Genomic DNA, 15763 nt, shown 5'->3' with positions numbered 1-15763 from the left:
TCAACAATCAGCATTACAATTCATCCTAAAGGTGGTCAATAGGGTTGAGGTCAGAGCTCTATAGCAGGAGATCTTCCACTCCAACCCATGCAAAGCATATCTTCATGGAGTTAAAGTGCATTGTCATGCTGAAACAAGTTTGGATCTACTAGTTCAAGAGAAGGAAAAATTTAATGCAACTGCATCCAAAGACATGCTATACAATTGTGTGCCTCCAGCTTTGCGATCACAGTTTGGAAAAGAACCACATATGGCTGGGAAAGTCATGTGTCCCAATACCTTTGTCCATATAGTGTATAAAGAGATGTAACATTGTCTGGAAAAAGGGTGGTAATAATTTGTTTGTCACTGGGGTAGTACACTCCTATTAATTGTCGATTTTTTGTCCAAGGGGTGTGTGTGCAGTGCCTTACAATTGACTGGTCTTCCTTCCAGGGTGCATTCCCAACTTGTTTCCAGGATATAATCCAAATCCACTGTGACCGTGACCAGGATGCAGTGCATACTGAAGATGAATAAACACACCATTCTTTGGATCCAAGCCTCTAAAGAGAAACAATGCAATGAGGTGCTGCTCTGTGAAATGAAGTGAAATGCACATAAATCCACATTAATCAAATATTTTGTCAATATAATTATATGCAAAAGGTAATAACAAAGTATTCTTAACTAATATCTAAAAAAAAAAGGGTTTTGGCCAATATCATCCAAACCATGCTGGAACTCCATCTCACAAACTTTGAAAAAACAACTAAATGCCTTATATTTGCAGCTATCTCTATATTTGTGTATAATTTGTTTAATTTAATGATTTTTTTTTTTTTATTGTGGCAGAAATAATATGTACTCAGAAATATGTGGTGAGCAGAACAGAATCTCAGAATGCACAAAAATGTTGATTCTTGTGTATGTGTATGTGCTAGAACAGGAGGAGACAATGTTGGGTTCCACTACTGTCAGCTAAGAACATGAATTTGAAGCTACAGTCTAAAAGTAAAGGCTCAAAAAAACTGGACCGTTGAAAACTAGGAAATAAATAGACTAGTCTGATTAATCTGGATTTGGATTTGGATTACTGCCTATTTGAGTATTGTTGCTGATCATGTACCTCTCCTTATGTTCACAATGAATCTTCTAATGGCTACTTCTAGATTGACAGACCTGAATCAAAGATTTACACCATGAAAATGCATCTTGAAAATCTGCCAGATGGACCAGAATCTCAAAAGAATATTTCCAACATCTTATTATATTTATGCAATGATGAAATGAGGCTCTTTGGAATTCAAATGTAAGCCTAATATAACCTAATATTAGTATAGTGCTCCTAATAATATTCTTACTAGGGGAATATATCCATATCAGAGGTGGGAAGTAACGAAGTACAAAAACTTAATTACTGTACTTAAGTAGATTTTTTCTGTATCAGTACTTCACTCCACTATTTATTTGTCAGAGAACTTTTTACTTTTACTCATTACATTTTTACACAAATATCTGTACTTTTTACTTCTTACATTTTCAAAACAGACCCGTTACTTTAGTTTTAATCCATTGATTTGGTAAAGTATATATATATTTTTTTCACTGCATGCCAATTTCAGCCGAACAACCGATTTCCTGTCACTGCGTGTCTTTTTCAATCCACTGGTGTATAAAGTCCTGACTCTCACTCACCACAGATGTAGACTAGTTTATGGAGCTAAGAATTAGCAGGCAAAAGGCAGTAAGAAGTTTAGGGTTAACGTGGATGAGACAGAGGGAGTCAGTGATGTAAACATGACTGAGAACAGACACATTCATGATCATCATCATCTTTTCTCTGCTTGTGTTCTATATGTGGATCTTCAGCCTGGACACATTCGTTCGGTAACAACATTTTTTATTTGTTTTGTATTAATATATATATATATATATATATATATATATATATATATATATATATATATATATATATATATATATATATATATATATATATATCAATTCAGCGTGCATTTCTGTTTCACCATTTTTATAAGAAATTTAAATACATAAATAAATTACTAAATAAAAAAGAGGCGAATTTAAAACCTTTGGCAAAAAAAAAAAAACATTTATCCACGACGTCCTTTCTTTACTTAGATATAAAATGAATAAATATTTTTAATCAGTAAACTTTTGTTTTATTTATGCGCCAAGTCTCAAATCAAACACCAAAATCAAACTTAAATTACTGTCTTTATTGATCGTACCAGAGGTGGCAAAAGTTCACACATCCTTTACTTAAGTAGAAGTACAGATACTTATGTTTAAAATACTCGGGTAAAAGTTGAAGTACTGATTATACTTTTTTACTCAAGTGAAAGTAAAGAAAACTTGGCTGTGACATGTACTTAAGTAAAAAGTAGTTATTACTTCTACCTGTTTTAGCTGTTAACTGGACCTCACATCATATTAGATAGATAGATAGATAGATAGATAGATAGATAGATAGATAGATAGATAGATAGATAGATAGATAGATAGATAGATAGATAGATAGATAGATAGATAGATAGATAGATAGATAGACAGACAGACAGACAGACAGATAGACAGACAGATAGATAGAAATGTCCCAGCCTGTCTTCCCTGATGGTTCAGTGGGTTAAATCAGGTGTCTTGCTATTGGTGGGGTTCAGGGTTCGAATCCTGCTTTCTGCCTGCCAGTCCCGATCAGGATTCACTTCTTTCTTTAGCGATATATTTTTGTTTTTAATAGGTTGAAAAGAAAGATAGACCTGCTCTGAACAAGCTTCCTAGCCGGTCCTCACCAATGGTTCAATGGGTTAACATTGGTATCTTGCTGGTGGTGTGGATCATGGTTTGAATCCTGCTTTCTTCCTGCCATTTACAATGTGGGTTCAACTTGTGCTAATTACATCTGTATTCACTTCCTACATCTTTCTTTCTTTAACGTTAAATTCTTGTGTTGATGGTTTGAGAAGAAAGATAGACCTGCTCTAATCAAGCTTCCCATTCTGTTTTTTTTCTGATGGCTTAGTGGGTTAAGGCTGGTACTTTGCTAATGTTGGTGGTCAGGGTTTAAACCTGGCTTTCTGTCTGCTAGTCATGAGGTAGCTTAAATTCCTGATTCCTACAGCTTGGTATTCTTGTTTTGATGGGTTAAAAAGAAAGATAAACCTGCTCCAAACAAGCTTCCCAGCTTGTCCTTCCTGATGGTTCGGGTAGTTAATGCTGGTGCCTCGCTAATGGCGTGAATCAGGGTTTGAATCATGCTGTATCCCTGCTAGTCACGATATGGTTTTGCTTCCTACGTCTGTCTTTAGCATTATATTCTTGGGTTGATGGTTTGAAAGAAAAGATAGACATGCACTAAACAATTGTGGTCGCCTGTCCTTTCTGATGGTTCAGTGGGTTAAGACTGGTATTTCGATGTTTGTGGGGTTCAGGGTTCGAATCCTGCTTTCTGTGTTTCTGTTTGGTCTAAATTTCTTGCGTTGAAGCATGAAATGAAGGATAAACCCCAAAAAAAAAAGAAGGTCAGTTGTGGGACTTGATGGCTTTGTGGTAAAAGCCTTGCCTCTGAGCTTAGCAGTTGCAGGTTCGAATCTGGCTTGTCCCCACACTGGGTAAGCTGTGTGGAAAGTGGTAAACAGTGGTAAGTGGTTGACTGTGAACAAAGTCTGTGTAGAGCTGCTGCTTCACAGTCTCAGAAAAAGTGAGGGTGATAGGTTTTTGGCAAAGTTTTTCCCCATATATGCAAAACTAAGTTCATACTTTTTTGGACGTTTTTGCTTCATAACCACCTGTTTCAGCTTCTCAGACACCGGGGGGGCCAGATGCCCGGATATTGCCCCCCTGCTTCAGGATACACTCAGAAACCATCCACATCCAACCTTCCACGCAGCCATTTCTGACATCTTTCTCACGACAGTCACCGGAACCTTCCACACTCTTAACTTTGCACTGCACCACGCTGTCGGAGATCCTCCCGCACTGCTCGACTGGTACCACCTTCTCTCAGGATGAGAGGTAAGTATACTTCAAGGCTCTTCTCTCTTCTGGCACCAGGGTGGTGGAATGAACATCCCCTAGATGTATGAACAGCAGAGTCTCTGGCTTTCTTGTAGACCTACCTCTTCCTGAAACACTTAAACTAACACTTTCCATGTTTGCTCATTTCATACTCAACAGAGTTGAGCTTTATTCTACAATAGTTTTTGCTCAGTGGGTGTAGGTACTTACCTCCCTGATGGTGCCAACTGGAGTTCACTTTGTGGTCTGTTTTCTTCCCCTGTCTATGTTTAGAGTAAAGCTTCGCTTTGCAAAAACCTAAGTCAATACTTTTTTGGAAATTTTTGCTTCATAACCCATCAAACCAAGAGTATTAAGCTGTACGAATCAGGAATTTAACCTACCTCATGACTAGGAGACAGAAAGCCAGGTTTGAACCCTGACCACCAACATTAGCAAAGTACCAGCCTTAACCCACTAAGCCATCAGAAAAAAAAAACAGGCTGGGAAGCTTGATTAGAGCAGGTCTATCTTTCTTTTTAAACCATCAACACAAGAATTTAATGCTAAAGAAAGATGTAGGAAGTGAATACAGATGTAAGTAGCACAAGTTGAACCCACATTGTAAATGTCAGGAAGAAAGCAGGATTCAAACCATGATCCCCACCACCAGCGAGATACCAACGTTAACCCATTGAACCATTGGTGAGGACAGGCTAGAAAGCTTGTTTAGAGCAGGTCTATCTTTCCTTTTAACCCAAACAAAAAACAAAAATATATCGCTAAAGAAAGATGTAGGAAGTAAATCCTGATTGGCAGGCAGCAAGCAGGATTCGAACCCTAAACCCCACCAATAGCAAGACACCTGATTTAACCCGCTGAACCATCAGGGAAGACAAGCTGGGAAGTTTGTTTAGAGCAGGTCTATCTACATTTAAACCATCAACACAAGAATATAAAACTAAAGAAAGATTTAGAAAGCAGGAGCATGACCTACATCGCAACTAGCAGGCAGAAAGCAGGATTCAAACCCTGATCCTCACCATCAAGTCAAGTCAAGAGCCTTTTATTGTCATTTCTACTATACACATTGGTACACAGTACACAGTAAAAACGAGACAACGTTCCTCCGGATCCCTGGTGCTACACTAAACTACAGCAAGCTACATAAAGTGCATCGAATGCAACCTAATGCAAACAGTGCAGACAAAAAACAATACAGACAGACAGTGCAGATAGAAAACACAAGACAACACAAGACAAGACACAAAACCTAAGAAGACTACTGTATACTCTGAATATACAGTACTGTATGAGGAGAACTGTAAAAACTATACCCGGGATTGAATATAAACAGACACAATGTAGTGCGAAAAACAGCAACAGTCAAGAGGTGCAAAAGACAGCATGTAAACAGTATAGTATAATAACATTATAGTGTAATAGGAAACAGTAAAGGTTCAAAAAACAGCATGTAAACAGTAAAATAAAGTCAAAGGTGCAAAAAACAGCATGTAAACAGTGTAGTACGGTAGAGTATAAATAATAATAAATAAATGATGGTGAAATGGGCTGAGATGAGTAATGAGTTTGTGTCAAGTGTTAAGTCTAGGACCTTAGCGAGGCACCAGTTTTAACCCACTGAACCAAGGAAGAAATCAGACTGGGAAACCACTGAGCAACCACTGCTGAAAAGCATGTGTGCTTTTTGGAGGGTTCATACTTTGTTTCATGCCAGCGCAGTAAGAAAGAAGGCATGTAGGACCGGCTTTGAAAGCTTATCACCAGCGTGGACTATATTAAGGACCATGTTCAGGCACAAGCCTTAACCCACTGAACTACCACAAAAGTGCTTTTTTTTCGGTGAAGTTATCTTTTATTAAAGACCAGGAAATCAAGAATTTAATCCAACACAGAATTTAAATATTTTCAGATTGGACAAGGTCCAGAAGTTTTATTTACCAACACAGCAACCAGCTCGACCAGGAATCAAACTCTCAAACTCATCCTTGTGGATCTATCTATCTAATATGATGTGAGGTCCAGTTAACAGCTAAAACAGGTAGAAGTAAAACAGTTTTTTTGGATTGCTTAAGCACGATTTTCAAAACAGGGCCCGTGTTTTCAAAACACTACACACAATTAACACAACCACACACCCAATTAGCAAAACACTACAGATCCCTTGCATAATTAAACACTCTTGTAAAAACCACACTTTGTTACCATATGAAACACACACGTTTCACATTACTATACTTTGTTTGCACGAGTTACACTCTGCTGTGATAAACCTAAAACACTTTTAGCACTTCTACTTCCCTATGATTAGAGTAGGCTACCATCAATAAAGTACAAATATAATGAAAATATACCAAACACTACACAAGACCAATGTTGCAGACTGAAGAAACTCATTTATTTGTCAACACGCCCAAATTGTTGACATGGAGATTCATAATACTGTAACAAAACGTCACTTCACGTATTGTACTGTAAGTTCACTGTAAAAAAAAACAAAAGAACTAGACATTGTCTCTTCGCCTAGCTGGATCTGGCCAGAGAATCTCATCAACATTGCAGGCAATGTTGTCATTAGTCAGACACCTTGGAAAGAAACGTCTTGAATGACGAATCCATCCTTGCATTGCTGCTACCTCCATCTGGTCACAGGCCTCCCCCATGGCTTGGATGAGGGGTACCTCAGCCTGGAGACGGAGATCATATACCTTCCACCGCCATGCCGAGAAAAACTCTTCTATAGGGTTGAGGAATGGAGAGTATGGTGGAAGATATAGGACGGTGAAATGTGGATGTTGCTAAAACCAGTTCTGAACCAGAGCAGAGCGATGGAAAGACACATTGTCCCAGACAACAATGTATTGCATATGATCGTTTTGATTTGCTGCTGTTATGTCGTGCAATTGGTCCAAGAATGTAAGTATAAGTGCTGAGTTGTAAGGGCCCATATAGGCATGGCGGTGGAGGACCCCATTCTGTGTAATGGCTGCACAGAGTGTTATATTACCCTCACATTGCCCTGGGACATTGACTATAGCCCTGTGGCCAATAATGTTTCTTCCCCTCCTTCGTGTTCTCGACAGGTTGAACCCAGCCTCATCTACGTAAATGAACTCATGCTGGATCTCCTCTCCATCATCTGAAAAACAGTGTCATGCAAAATTGTGTAGTTCAGTGTAGATCTAGTATACATATTACAGTACAGTAAAAGATTATGAGACAGTATGCAAGAACACACTGCTAAAGTGAATACATACCTCTGCATAATCATGCCGCAGTCGTTTCACCCTTTCGTAATCCGCTCGAAAGGCACTCGATACATTTGCTTCATTTGAATATGTTTTTTTTTAGGATGCGTGCCAGTGTTGATGTTGAGACCTGATGGATATCGTTGAAACTGGCATGGTTATTGACAATGTTAGCTTGGAGCTGATTGAGTGTTATAGCATTGTTGGCCAAAACCATGTTCACTATCTCCCTCTCTTGGTGTTCTGTGAACATAGGAGGCCTTCCCCCTTGTCGTTCCTGACCCTCAATCCTATGTAGCAAAAGAAAACAGTATACAATAGTACAGTAATTTCACAGGAAAAGGTAACAGAAGTGCTGATAGTGCATAGAATACATTACTGTGAGCAGTAACTGAAACCGTGCAGATGTTTTTACAATACCTATTTTCCAGTCGAAATGTTCTTATCACACTTGCCACTGTGTATCGGCTTAGATTTGGCTGTACTCGCAGTCCAGCCTTCCTCAGCGTCAGGCCGTGGTTGACAACGTGGTCAACCAGTGTTGCGCGGATCTCATTTGTCAGATTCGGGCCTCTTTAAGGACCTTCTTGTCTTCCTCTTCCTCTACCTCTACCTCCAGCATGGCCTCCATCTCTTTCTCTTCCTCTGTTGATTCCTCCTCTGTTGACTCCTCTTCCTCCCCTTCCTCCTCTGTTGACTCCTCTTCCTTCCCTTCCTCCTCTGTTGACTCCTCCTCCTCCTTCTCGTTCTCCTCCTCGTCTTACTCTTTCTCTGACTCTTTCCATTGTGCTTGAAGACCGATGAACTCACCTGCTGCTTTTTATAGTGCTTATACACCTGATTGGTGTGTCTACAATTAAGCAAACAAGTGTTTGCACACCTGATGACTGTGTTGAACCAATTGGTTGGACGGTGCAGTAATTTGACAGTCAGTGCTATTGCAAGGAGGTGACTTCATGATAGATTTTTGTGTGTAATGTATGTTAAATGTGTTTAGTGTATTGCAAATCACTGTTTGTAGAGTTTTGCAACAAGTGTGAGGTTGACATTGTGCTTATAGTTGTGCAAATATGGGCTGATGTTTTGCCTCTTGAGTGTAAGGTATTGCTAATAGTGTAATACTTTTGATTTTAGTGTGTAAGCAATCCAAAAAAACTGTAACTACTTTTTACTTAAGTACATGTCACAGCCAAGACTTCTTTACTTTCACTTGAGTAAAAAAGTATAATCAGTACTTCAACTTTTACCCGAGTATTTTAAACATAAGTATCTGTACTTCTACTTAAGTAAAGGATGTGTGTACTTTTGCCACCTCTGATCCATATATCTACATATTGTCTGCTGTGACTTGATACCTGATACAGTTTTTTTTTGTGTCAATGCAGCCACAGGCTCAGAAAAGACTCACAGGGATCAAACACTTTATAAACAAATCCACAACTTTTACAAGCCAGGGCTTGAACTACAACAACATCTGAGAAGCTGTTAAAGATATTTAGCTAAATGAGCAAAACAGAGAGTGTAATTAAGGAAAATATTCCCCTTTATAAAATTCCAAAAGAGACCCTTCATTCACAAAAGATGCCTATAGGATGCATCTGCAAAGGGGCATTTCTTCCTTTTATTCAAGATAACATTTGGCTGCTGGGAAACATGAGAACAGCGCAGTGGTGCCAGCAATTTTCCACCACTGCTTACTATGGGGAAAACACCAGTGCCAAGTTTGAGATGTGACCGAGAGTGAGAGTTTAATGTTTCACTTAACTTATATTTGATTAATATAAAAAAAAGAATTATAATAATAAAATATGTGCATTATGTGTTTTCTACATAGTGCATTATATCATGTGTTGGCCATTTTGTAGTGGTGTACAAAATTCTGAGTGAACAGCTTCATTTACTAGATTCATTCACTTATTCGTACTTAAATTCACTCTGATTTTGAAAGTACATTCAATGTACACTAGTCAACAGACTTATAAATACAGCAACGGCAGGTTACAAGACTCTTACAGCAGTCTTGTAAGAATTTATGATCCTGTAACTGAGATATTGATCTACTGTGAAGTTATTTTTGGTGTTGAGAAATATTTCCTTTTTGGAGCTACATTTTTCACAGAGTTTGCCACCAAACATTGTTTATCCTCTTTATCCCTGATTGGCCTTCAGGAAACATGTCCAGAGAGCCCAGGACAAACAAATGTGGACCCTGCTCCCAGCAACAGTGTTGGTGAAGTTCATTTAAGCATGACAAATATTGCATAAGTGGAGATAGAAGCTACAGTCATTTGTGCACGTAAAACACGCATGTCCTTTCAGATTTTTTATTGTTTTACTTTTAAAGGACCAGGACTATTCTTTCATATTACCATCATGCAAACATGTACAACTGAACTACATTATATAGAGTATGCCTTGTTTATATGGAACATGATCATTATTTGGTGTATTTTAGCAGAATAATTGCTTGTATAGTACATGTGTAATCACCAATATTGGAAACAATCATAAACACTTGCCGCTAATGAACCTGATTCAGTTTTTAGGAAAATTCATGGATACACTAAAAGAAGGCTAATAACTTTTGTTTATATTTTTATATCTATAGTTTTATATTGGGAAGCTGTTAGAGATCTAATTAAGGATGAGGGGTGAACTGCATGTTTTTTGCCATTTACAGCAAGTGGTTTTTTGATTCTTTGAAATGCTGACTTCAGACATGTGTTGTCCCTTTTACACATGCAAATCCATTTCCTTCTCACAATTGGATTGGTGAAATTTGAGAAATTCCATTCAACAATGCCGCGGAGAAACACGTTGATTTTACTGCAATATGTTGCTGTTGCAATGATGGAGATGGTCAGTGTTCTAGAAAATATTTGCGATAGTTTAAAATCATTGATCATAGTATGAATTATGTTATTATATGCATAAGAATGTATATGACCCATTGGAGAATGCCTTGATTCTGTGTATAATGGAATGGATAAAGACTATTGTTCAGTTGCAGCTCAAGTAAAGATAATTTACAAACGTGTAAACCATGTTTCATGTTTGTGTAAACGTGGCCTTAGATACTTGCACTAAGTATACATGGCTGTATGAATTGCATAGCATAACCTCACAATACAATACATGCCTGTTTTATTGCATGTTATATTAATGTATTTAGGAATTCTATACTTTGAAATTTACCTCATTGTATAAGGATTTATTTGAGGATTCCAAGAACAACCTGTCACAAAAAAGCTTTTCCGTTATCGTTTTGATTCCGTGAACTCTGAAAACTATAAGCCTGCAGTGTATCCAGTGCCGCATCAGCCTTCCCATCCGGTTTCCTTCCTCTGCACAGCTTATTTGTCTCATTTGTGTGCTTAAAAGGGGTGACCCTGCTTCGTTGTTATGCAATTTATCAAGATATATATATATAGAGAGAGAGAGAAAGAGAGAGAGAGAGAGAGAGAGAGAGAGAGAGAGAGAGAGAGAGAGAGAGAGAGAGAGAGAGAGAGCGAGAGAGAGAGAGAGAAAGAGCGAAGGGGAAGAACTTTAGGGAAAACAACCGCCCAGCTACCACAATAGTTTTAAGAACTGGACACAGACTGAGCTGGATTTTAAACACAAAAGTATGGACTAAAAAATTACACCAGTGAGGACATGAGGTTACATTTAATAATCTATCCTTTAAGTTTCTAATGACGTTTGTCTTCATCAGCTGCATTTATTTAGTGACTTAGTGAGCCATGAGCCTCAAAACTGCACTTACTCTTCTAATACTGTTTGCGTCCAAAGTTTACTGTGGTCAGGAGAATCCTGCGTGTCCTCGCAAAGGTAGGTCACCTATAGTCTCTCATTTCACTTACTAGTTTTAAAAACAAATAAGGAAGATGATCAGGCTGTTTGGTAATAGAATAAGCAAGTGCTTTCTTTAAGTTGTGTGCTCACTCAGCAAATGAATATTTAAACTTTCAGTCCTAACATTCGTTTTACAAAAGGGAGCAAATGACTAGTTTATATACAATGAAATTTCTATTAAATGTTTCACTTTCAAAAATCACTTTTGAGTATATTCAGGATCAATAAGTCACTCAAAACTGATCAGATGTATAAATGGAATGAATTAAATTTCCTGATCATGTGTCCCTGATACTTTTAACTGTGATCATGATATTAAATACATCTGTATTAAAACCTATGGGCTTTATTCTTAGTTCACTTTTATTTTGTTGTAAAATGCTAACAAGTCCAGGAAGCAAAAGAGAGGCTCATGAATGTGAGCTATAAGAATCAAATAACTAGCTGGCTGTTAATTAAATGAATGGCTCATCTCTATTCCTCATAGAAGCTTATGATTAAAATGTAGGAAACCTCTGGTGAGACATAGACCCTCGGTAGAAAAATGGGAAAACGTCAGAATGTTGAGAAAAAAATTTCCTTGCAATGGACTATTCTTGCATATTCCAATTTTATTACTTCATCACATCCAAATGTTCACCATTATCTTTCAAGGGTTGCTGGAGATAAATGGGTAAATAATGCAATACATTCTTGAAATTAACACAACTATTTCACAATTATAGATGAAAAAGACATGGCGAGTGATTCAATCAACGCCACAGAAATTAGAGCTATTGAGTCGGATGGTTTTTAGAATGAATGTTATCTTTATTGGAAGATTTCTTTCTTTAACAATGCTCTAAACAGCTCCATCAGTGCTGACTAATTTTTGTTCGTTTTCCTTTAGAATCCAATACTGGAGCACTGGCCTTGAATGTGGGGTCAGAGGTCATCCTGGGCTGCAGGGGAGATGTAACTGTGGATAACGTGTCATTAATAATGAGAAGAAAGCACAACAAGAGACTTGAGAGAAGAGGAGATGTAACTAGTCATTGGAAAGCACAAAAAGGAAGTCCTGTTACTATGGGAATACACCATCCAGTAACTCCGAACGCTGCCTCCACTGGAAAGTACAAACTGAATACTGTAACTGGAATATATGCTAAAGGCAGTGAATCTGTAAGCACTGCTAACCCGGCTGAAAACTCAGCAAAGGCACAAATGGGAAGTGGGCAAATTTTGCAGGCTGTCAATCAAACCATAAAACTTAACAGGGCTTTTAGTGTAATCGTGGAAATGGGGTTGAGCATTAAGAAGAATACCGGCACAGAATATGTGGAGGAAGATAAGAATTATGACGAGAGCATGAAGAAATCGAAGGTGACCAGGTCTATTAAGAGGCGAGCACAATGGACTTTGAATGGAAAACTCATGCAAGATGGTGTAGAACATGGTGGAGCATTGAGACTCCCTGCTCTTCAGCTGACAGACTCGGGAAACTACAGCTGCTACAGGAGAGGCAAACTAGTTTCATCGATTAGAATCGAAGTTGGAAGTAAGGAGAAATACACATACTGTACACCCACACACATCTAAAACAAATACAAACATGCATCGACCTTTTGGTGTCATTCTGATAAACAAACTCTTTTAGTTCCTCCAAAGAGTCCTACTTTGTCATGCTACAAGAAATCTCACATCAGCAATATCTCCTGTGAGTGGATATCTAGACAGCCCATCATTCCACAGCCTCAGTGTTACCTGCTTCTCAGGAAAGGGTAAGTCTCTGTGTGTGTGTGTTTGTGTGCGCTATTGTAAATAGATGATCAGGCATGTCAGGGCTGATTTATACTTTTACTTGTGCATCACTGAACAATTGTGGTAATGTCTCATGAATCACATCAGGACATCACTCGGTTGAATAGTGGGGAAGAGGCAGCAAAAAATTCAAATTCCTTATTTAACTGAACGTATAATAGAATATAAGCCACGGAAAAGTGCTGGGGGAAAGAAAGAACACTAATATTTGAGCTTGTCTGCATTCATCAATATTAGTGGCTCTTGTGTTGAAGCACTTCAATTTAGCTAATGTTTAAATCTTCAATTCTGTCAATCACAGAATGACAGTGTTTTAGGTTTATATTTATATTTTACATTTATGGCATTTTGAGAGATACCCTTATCCAGTGCAACTTGCATTTGATCTCACCTAAGCAGCTATGGGGTTAAAGGCCTTGCTCAGGGGCCCAAAAGTGGCAGCTTGGTGTGGCTGAGATTTGAATTCATGAACTTCAGATCCAAAGATCCTAATTGACCAAACCACTAAGCTACTGCCTTGTGGGTTTTCTTTACCTACAATTAGACTCCTTTAGAAGCAAGAGAAAGTAAAAATGTGCAATCCTACAAGATTAAACTGGCTATTATGATGAAATAAATATAATCTTGCACTATATATAATTATAATATAATTCTAGAATATATATGTAATTATACATACAATCCAATATAATGATTGTAGCTTTTTCATTATACTTTGCTTTATTTTTATTTTTTGTTTCTAAATTGCATTAATATGAAATTTTCCACTAGGTTGTCTAGATTTCATTTTTGAAGTATTACAACAATTCATTCTATTTTTTTTTTTTTTTTTAGATCGGAGAATATCACTCATGTGAACTGTTCGTACTCTGCTGCATGCTCCTGCTGCTGGTGCGTGTTACCCAGTATGAAAAATGATAGAAATGTGTATACAGCTGAACTATGTGTGACCAACACAGCAGGCAATGCCACCAGCTCTCCATTCAACTACATTACTTATAATCTCAGTGAGTACGGATGGTAGGGTATTGCAGGTATGATTATAATGTTTGTGTGATATTAGTTTAACGCTTCATACTTTGTGTTATAGTTAAGCCTGATCCCCCAGATGAAGTTAAAGTAATGTCAGTGATGGGTGAGCATAACATGCTGAATGTCACTTGGTCTTCACCTGCGACCTGGATGTGGGAGCAGTACTACACCCTTCAGTTTCAGCTTCGATATCGTCCTCTACGTGCGAGAGAGGTAAAAAAAAAAAAAAAAAAGAAAAAGTTGTGTACTTTTCTTTACATTTGTATATAAGAGATTGCATATATGACATACAGTAGGAGTTAAGTCTTTTCTTTCAACATTGAACATTAATACTGAAGACATCCAATCTATGAAAGAACACATTGAATTATATAGTAAACAAAAACTTGTTAAACAACCCAGAATATATTTAAGATTGTCCAAAGTAGCTACATTTAGCCAACTCATGGCATTTCTCAACAGATGAATGAGGTAGTCACTTCAAATAGTTTTCAGATCACATCATAGTTTGGTGAGGGTGAGTACAGAGTAGATAATAGGCACATCATGCTTTAATCTGCTGCATTAAGGGTACAGAGTAAATATCCTTATTAGTGCTCCTACAACTACTGTACTAATCCGTTTTATAGGATGAAACACCCAGTTAGATAAATAGAAAAGATCATTATTACCTTAAGAAACGAAGCACAGTCAATCTGAAAAATGTAAAGAAATTTTAATTCACTTTGAAAGTGCAGTATCCAAAACCATCAAAAGCTATGATGAAACAGGCTCTCATAAGGCATCCAAGAAAGCAAGACCAAGCACTACCTCTGCTGCAGAGGATAACGTTATTAGAATTTAGCATTAGAACAATAAAATACAAAAAAAAAATTTTAATTTTAAATGTTTCTCAGACGTCAAGTGGCAAAAATATTTCAACATCCATTGTTCTGAGAGAACTGCGTAAGTCAGGCCTCCTTGGTCTAACTGCAGCAAAGAAACTTACTTTGAAAGAATAGAGACTTCTTGAGGCCAAACACCACAAGGAATGGACATTAACAATAACCCCAAACACACCTCTAGGTTATGCAAGACCCACTTGTCCAAGAAGGTGAGTGATTCATTAGATGACCTGGCCTCCACATTTAATCATTCTAAACCCAGGAAACACATCTGTATACTCCAAGACTGTTGGAAAACTATTCCATATGACTACCTAATGAGAATGACTAAGAGAATGCTAAAAGTGTGCAACACTGTCATAAAAGCAATAGGTGGCTACTTTTAAGAATGAAAAATAAACATTCTGGGTTGTCTTTTTTACAGTATAATTCCATGCATGCTCTTTCATAGCTTGGATGGCTTAATGTACAATGTTGAAAATAAAATGTACTAATCAGATGTTTGGTTCAACCTTTTTACACAAACAAATTTGAATTTACATTTACATCACTTTCTAAAAAAAAAAAAAAAAACTGTTTGTAGTATCAGAACGTGGAAACAGATAGAAGAGATTGGTTGATTTTGGACGCTCTGCCATACACTGACTATGAGATTCAGATTCGAGCAAAAGACGAGTATGAAGGGCAGTGGAGCGAGTGGACCAGTCCTGTGCATGCACACACATGGACCGGTAAATACAACACACCCACATGTCACACACACCTTTAGAATTATTGCTTATGTAACCTTTCGTTAAAAGGTATTAGGAATGAAAAGGAACTGACTACGCCACCTGGGTTATTTATTGGCCCAGGAAAATAGATTGAACCCAAAAGAAAAATTAAACCAAAAGTTACAAAAATATGAAGAACCCTGATGGCTTCGGA

At 37.6% G+C, this 15763-nt stretch overlaps 1 protein-coding gene across 7 annotated transcripts in view; it reads left to right on the top strand.

Annotated features, from left to right (window-relative positions):
- The window catches only part of LOC310723895 (interleukin-6 receptor subunit alpha-like), a 37615-nt gene that overhangs the window by 13375 nt on the left and 8477 nt on the right, over window positions 1-15763 (top strand). For 3 of the 7 annotated variants that reach the window (XR_014532824.1, XM_083537378.1, XM_083537380.1), the window contains exons 5-6: window positions 14011-14165; window positions 15420-15567. Coding sequence is in view for 4 of the 7 variants with exons in the window: in XM_083537378.1 (XP_083393504.1) it covers window positions 14011-14165; window positions 15420-15567 (303 nt within the window). In the remaining 3 variants the exon portion in view is untranslated. Of the gene's footprint in view, window positions 1-10635; window positions 11097-12009; window positions 12658-12756; window positions 12881-13754; window positions 13928-14010; window positions 14166-15419; window positions 15568-15763 lie in introns of those variants that run through there. The other 4 variants (XR_014532823.1, XR_014532825.1, XM_083537379.1 and 1 more) reach the window with 4 other exon arrangements.

This window comes from Silurus aristotelis (assembly GCF_946808225.1).
Source record: "Silurus aristotelis genome assembly, chromosome: 1".
In the NCBI taxonomy this organism is placed as follows: domain Eukaryota; kingdom Metazoa; phylum Chordata; class Actinopteri; order Siluriformes; family Siluridae; genus Silurus; species Silurus aristotelis.
This window is presented reverse-complemented; position numbering and strand designations above follow the sequence as displayed.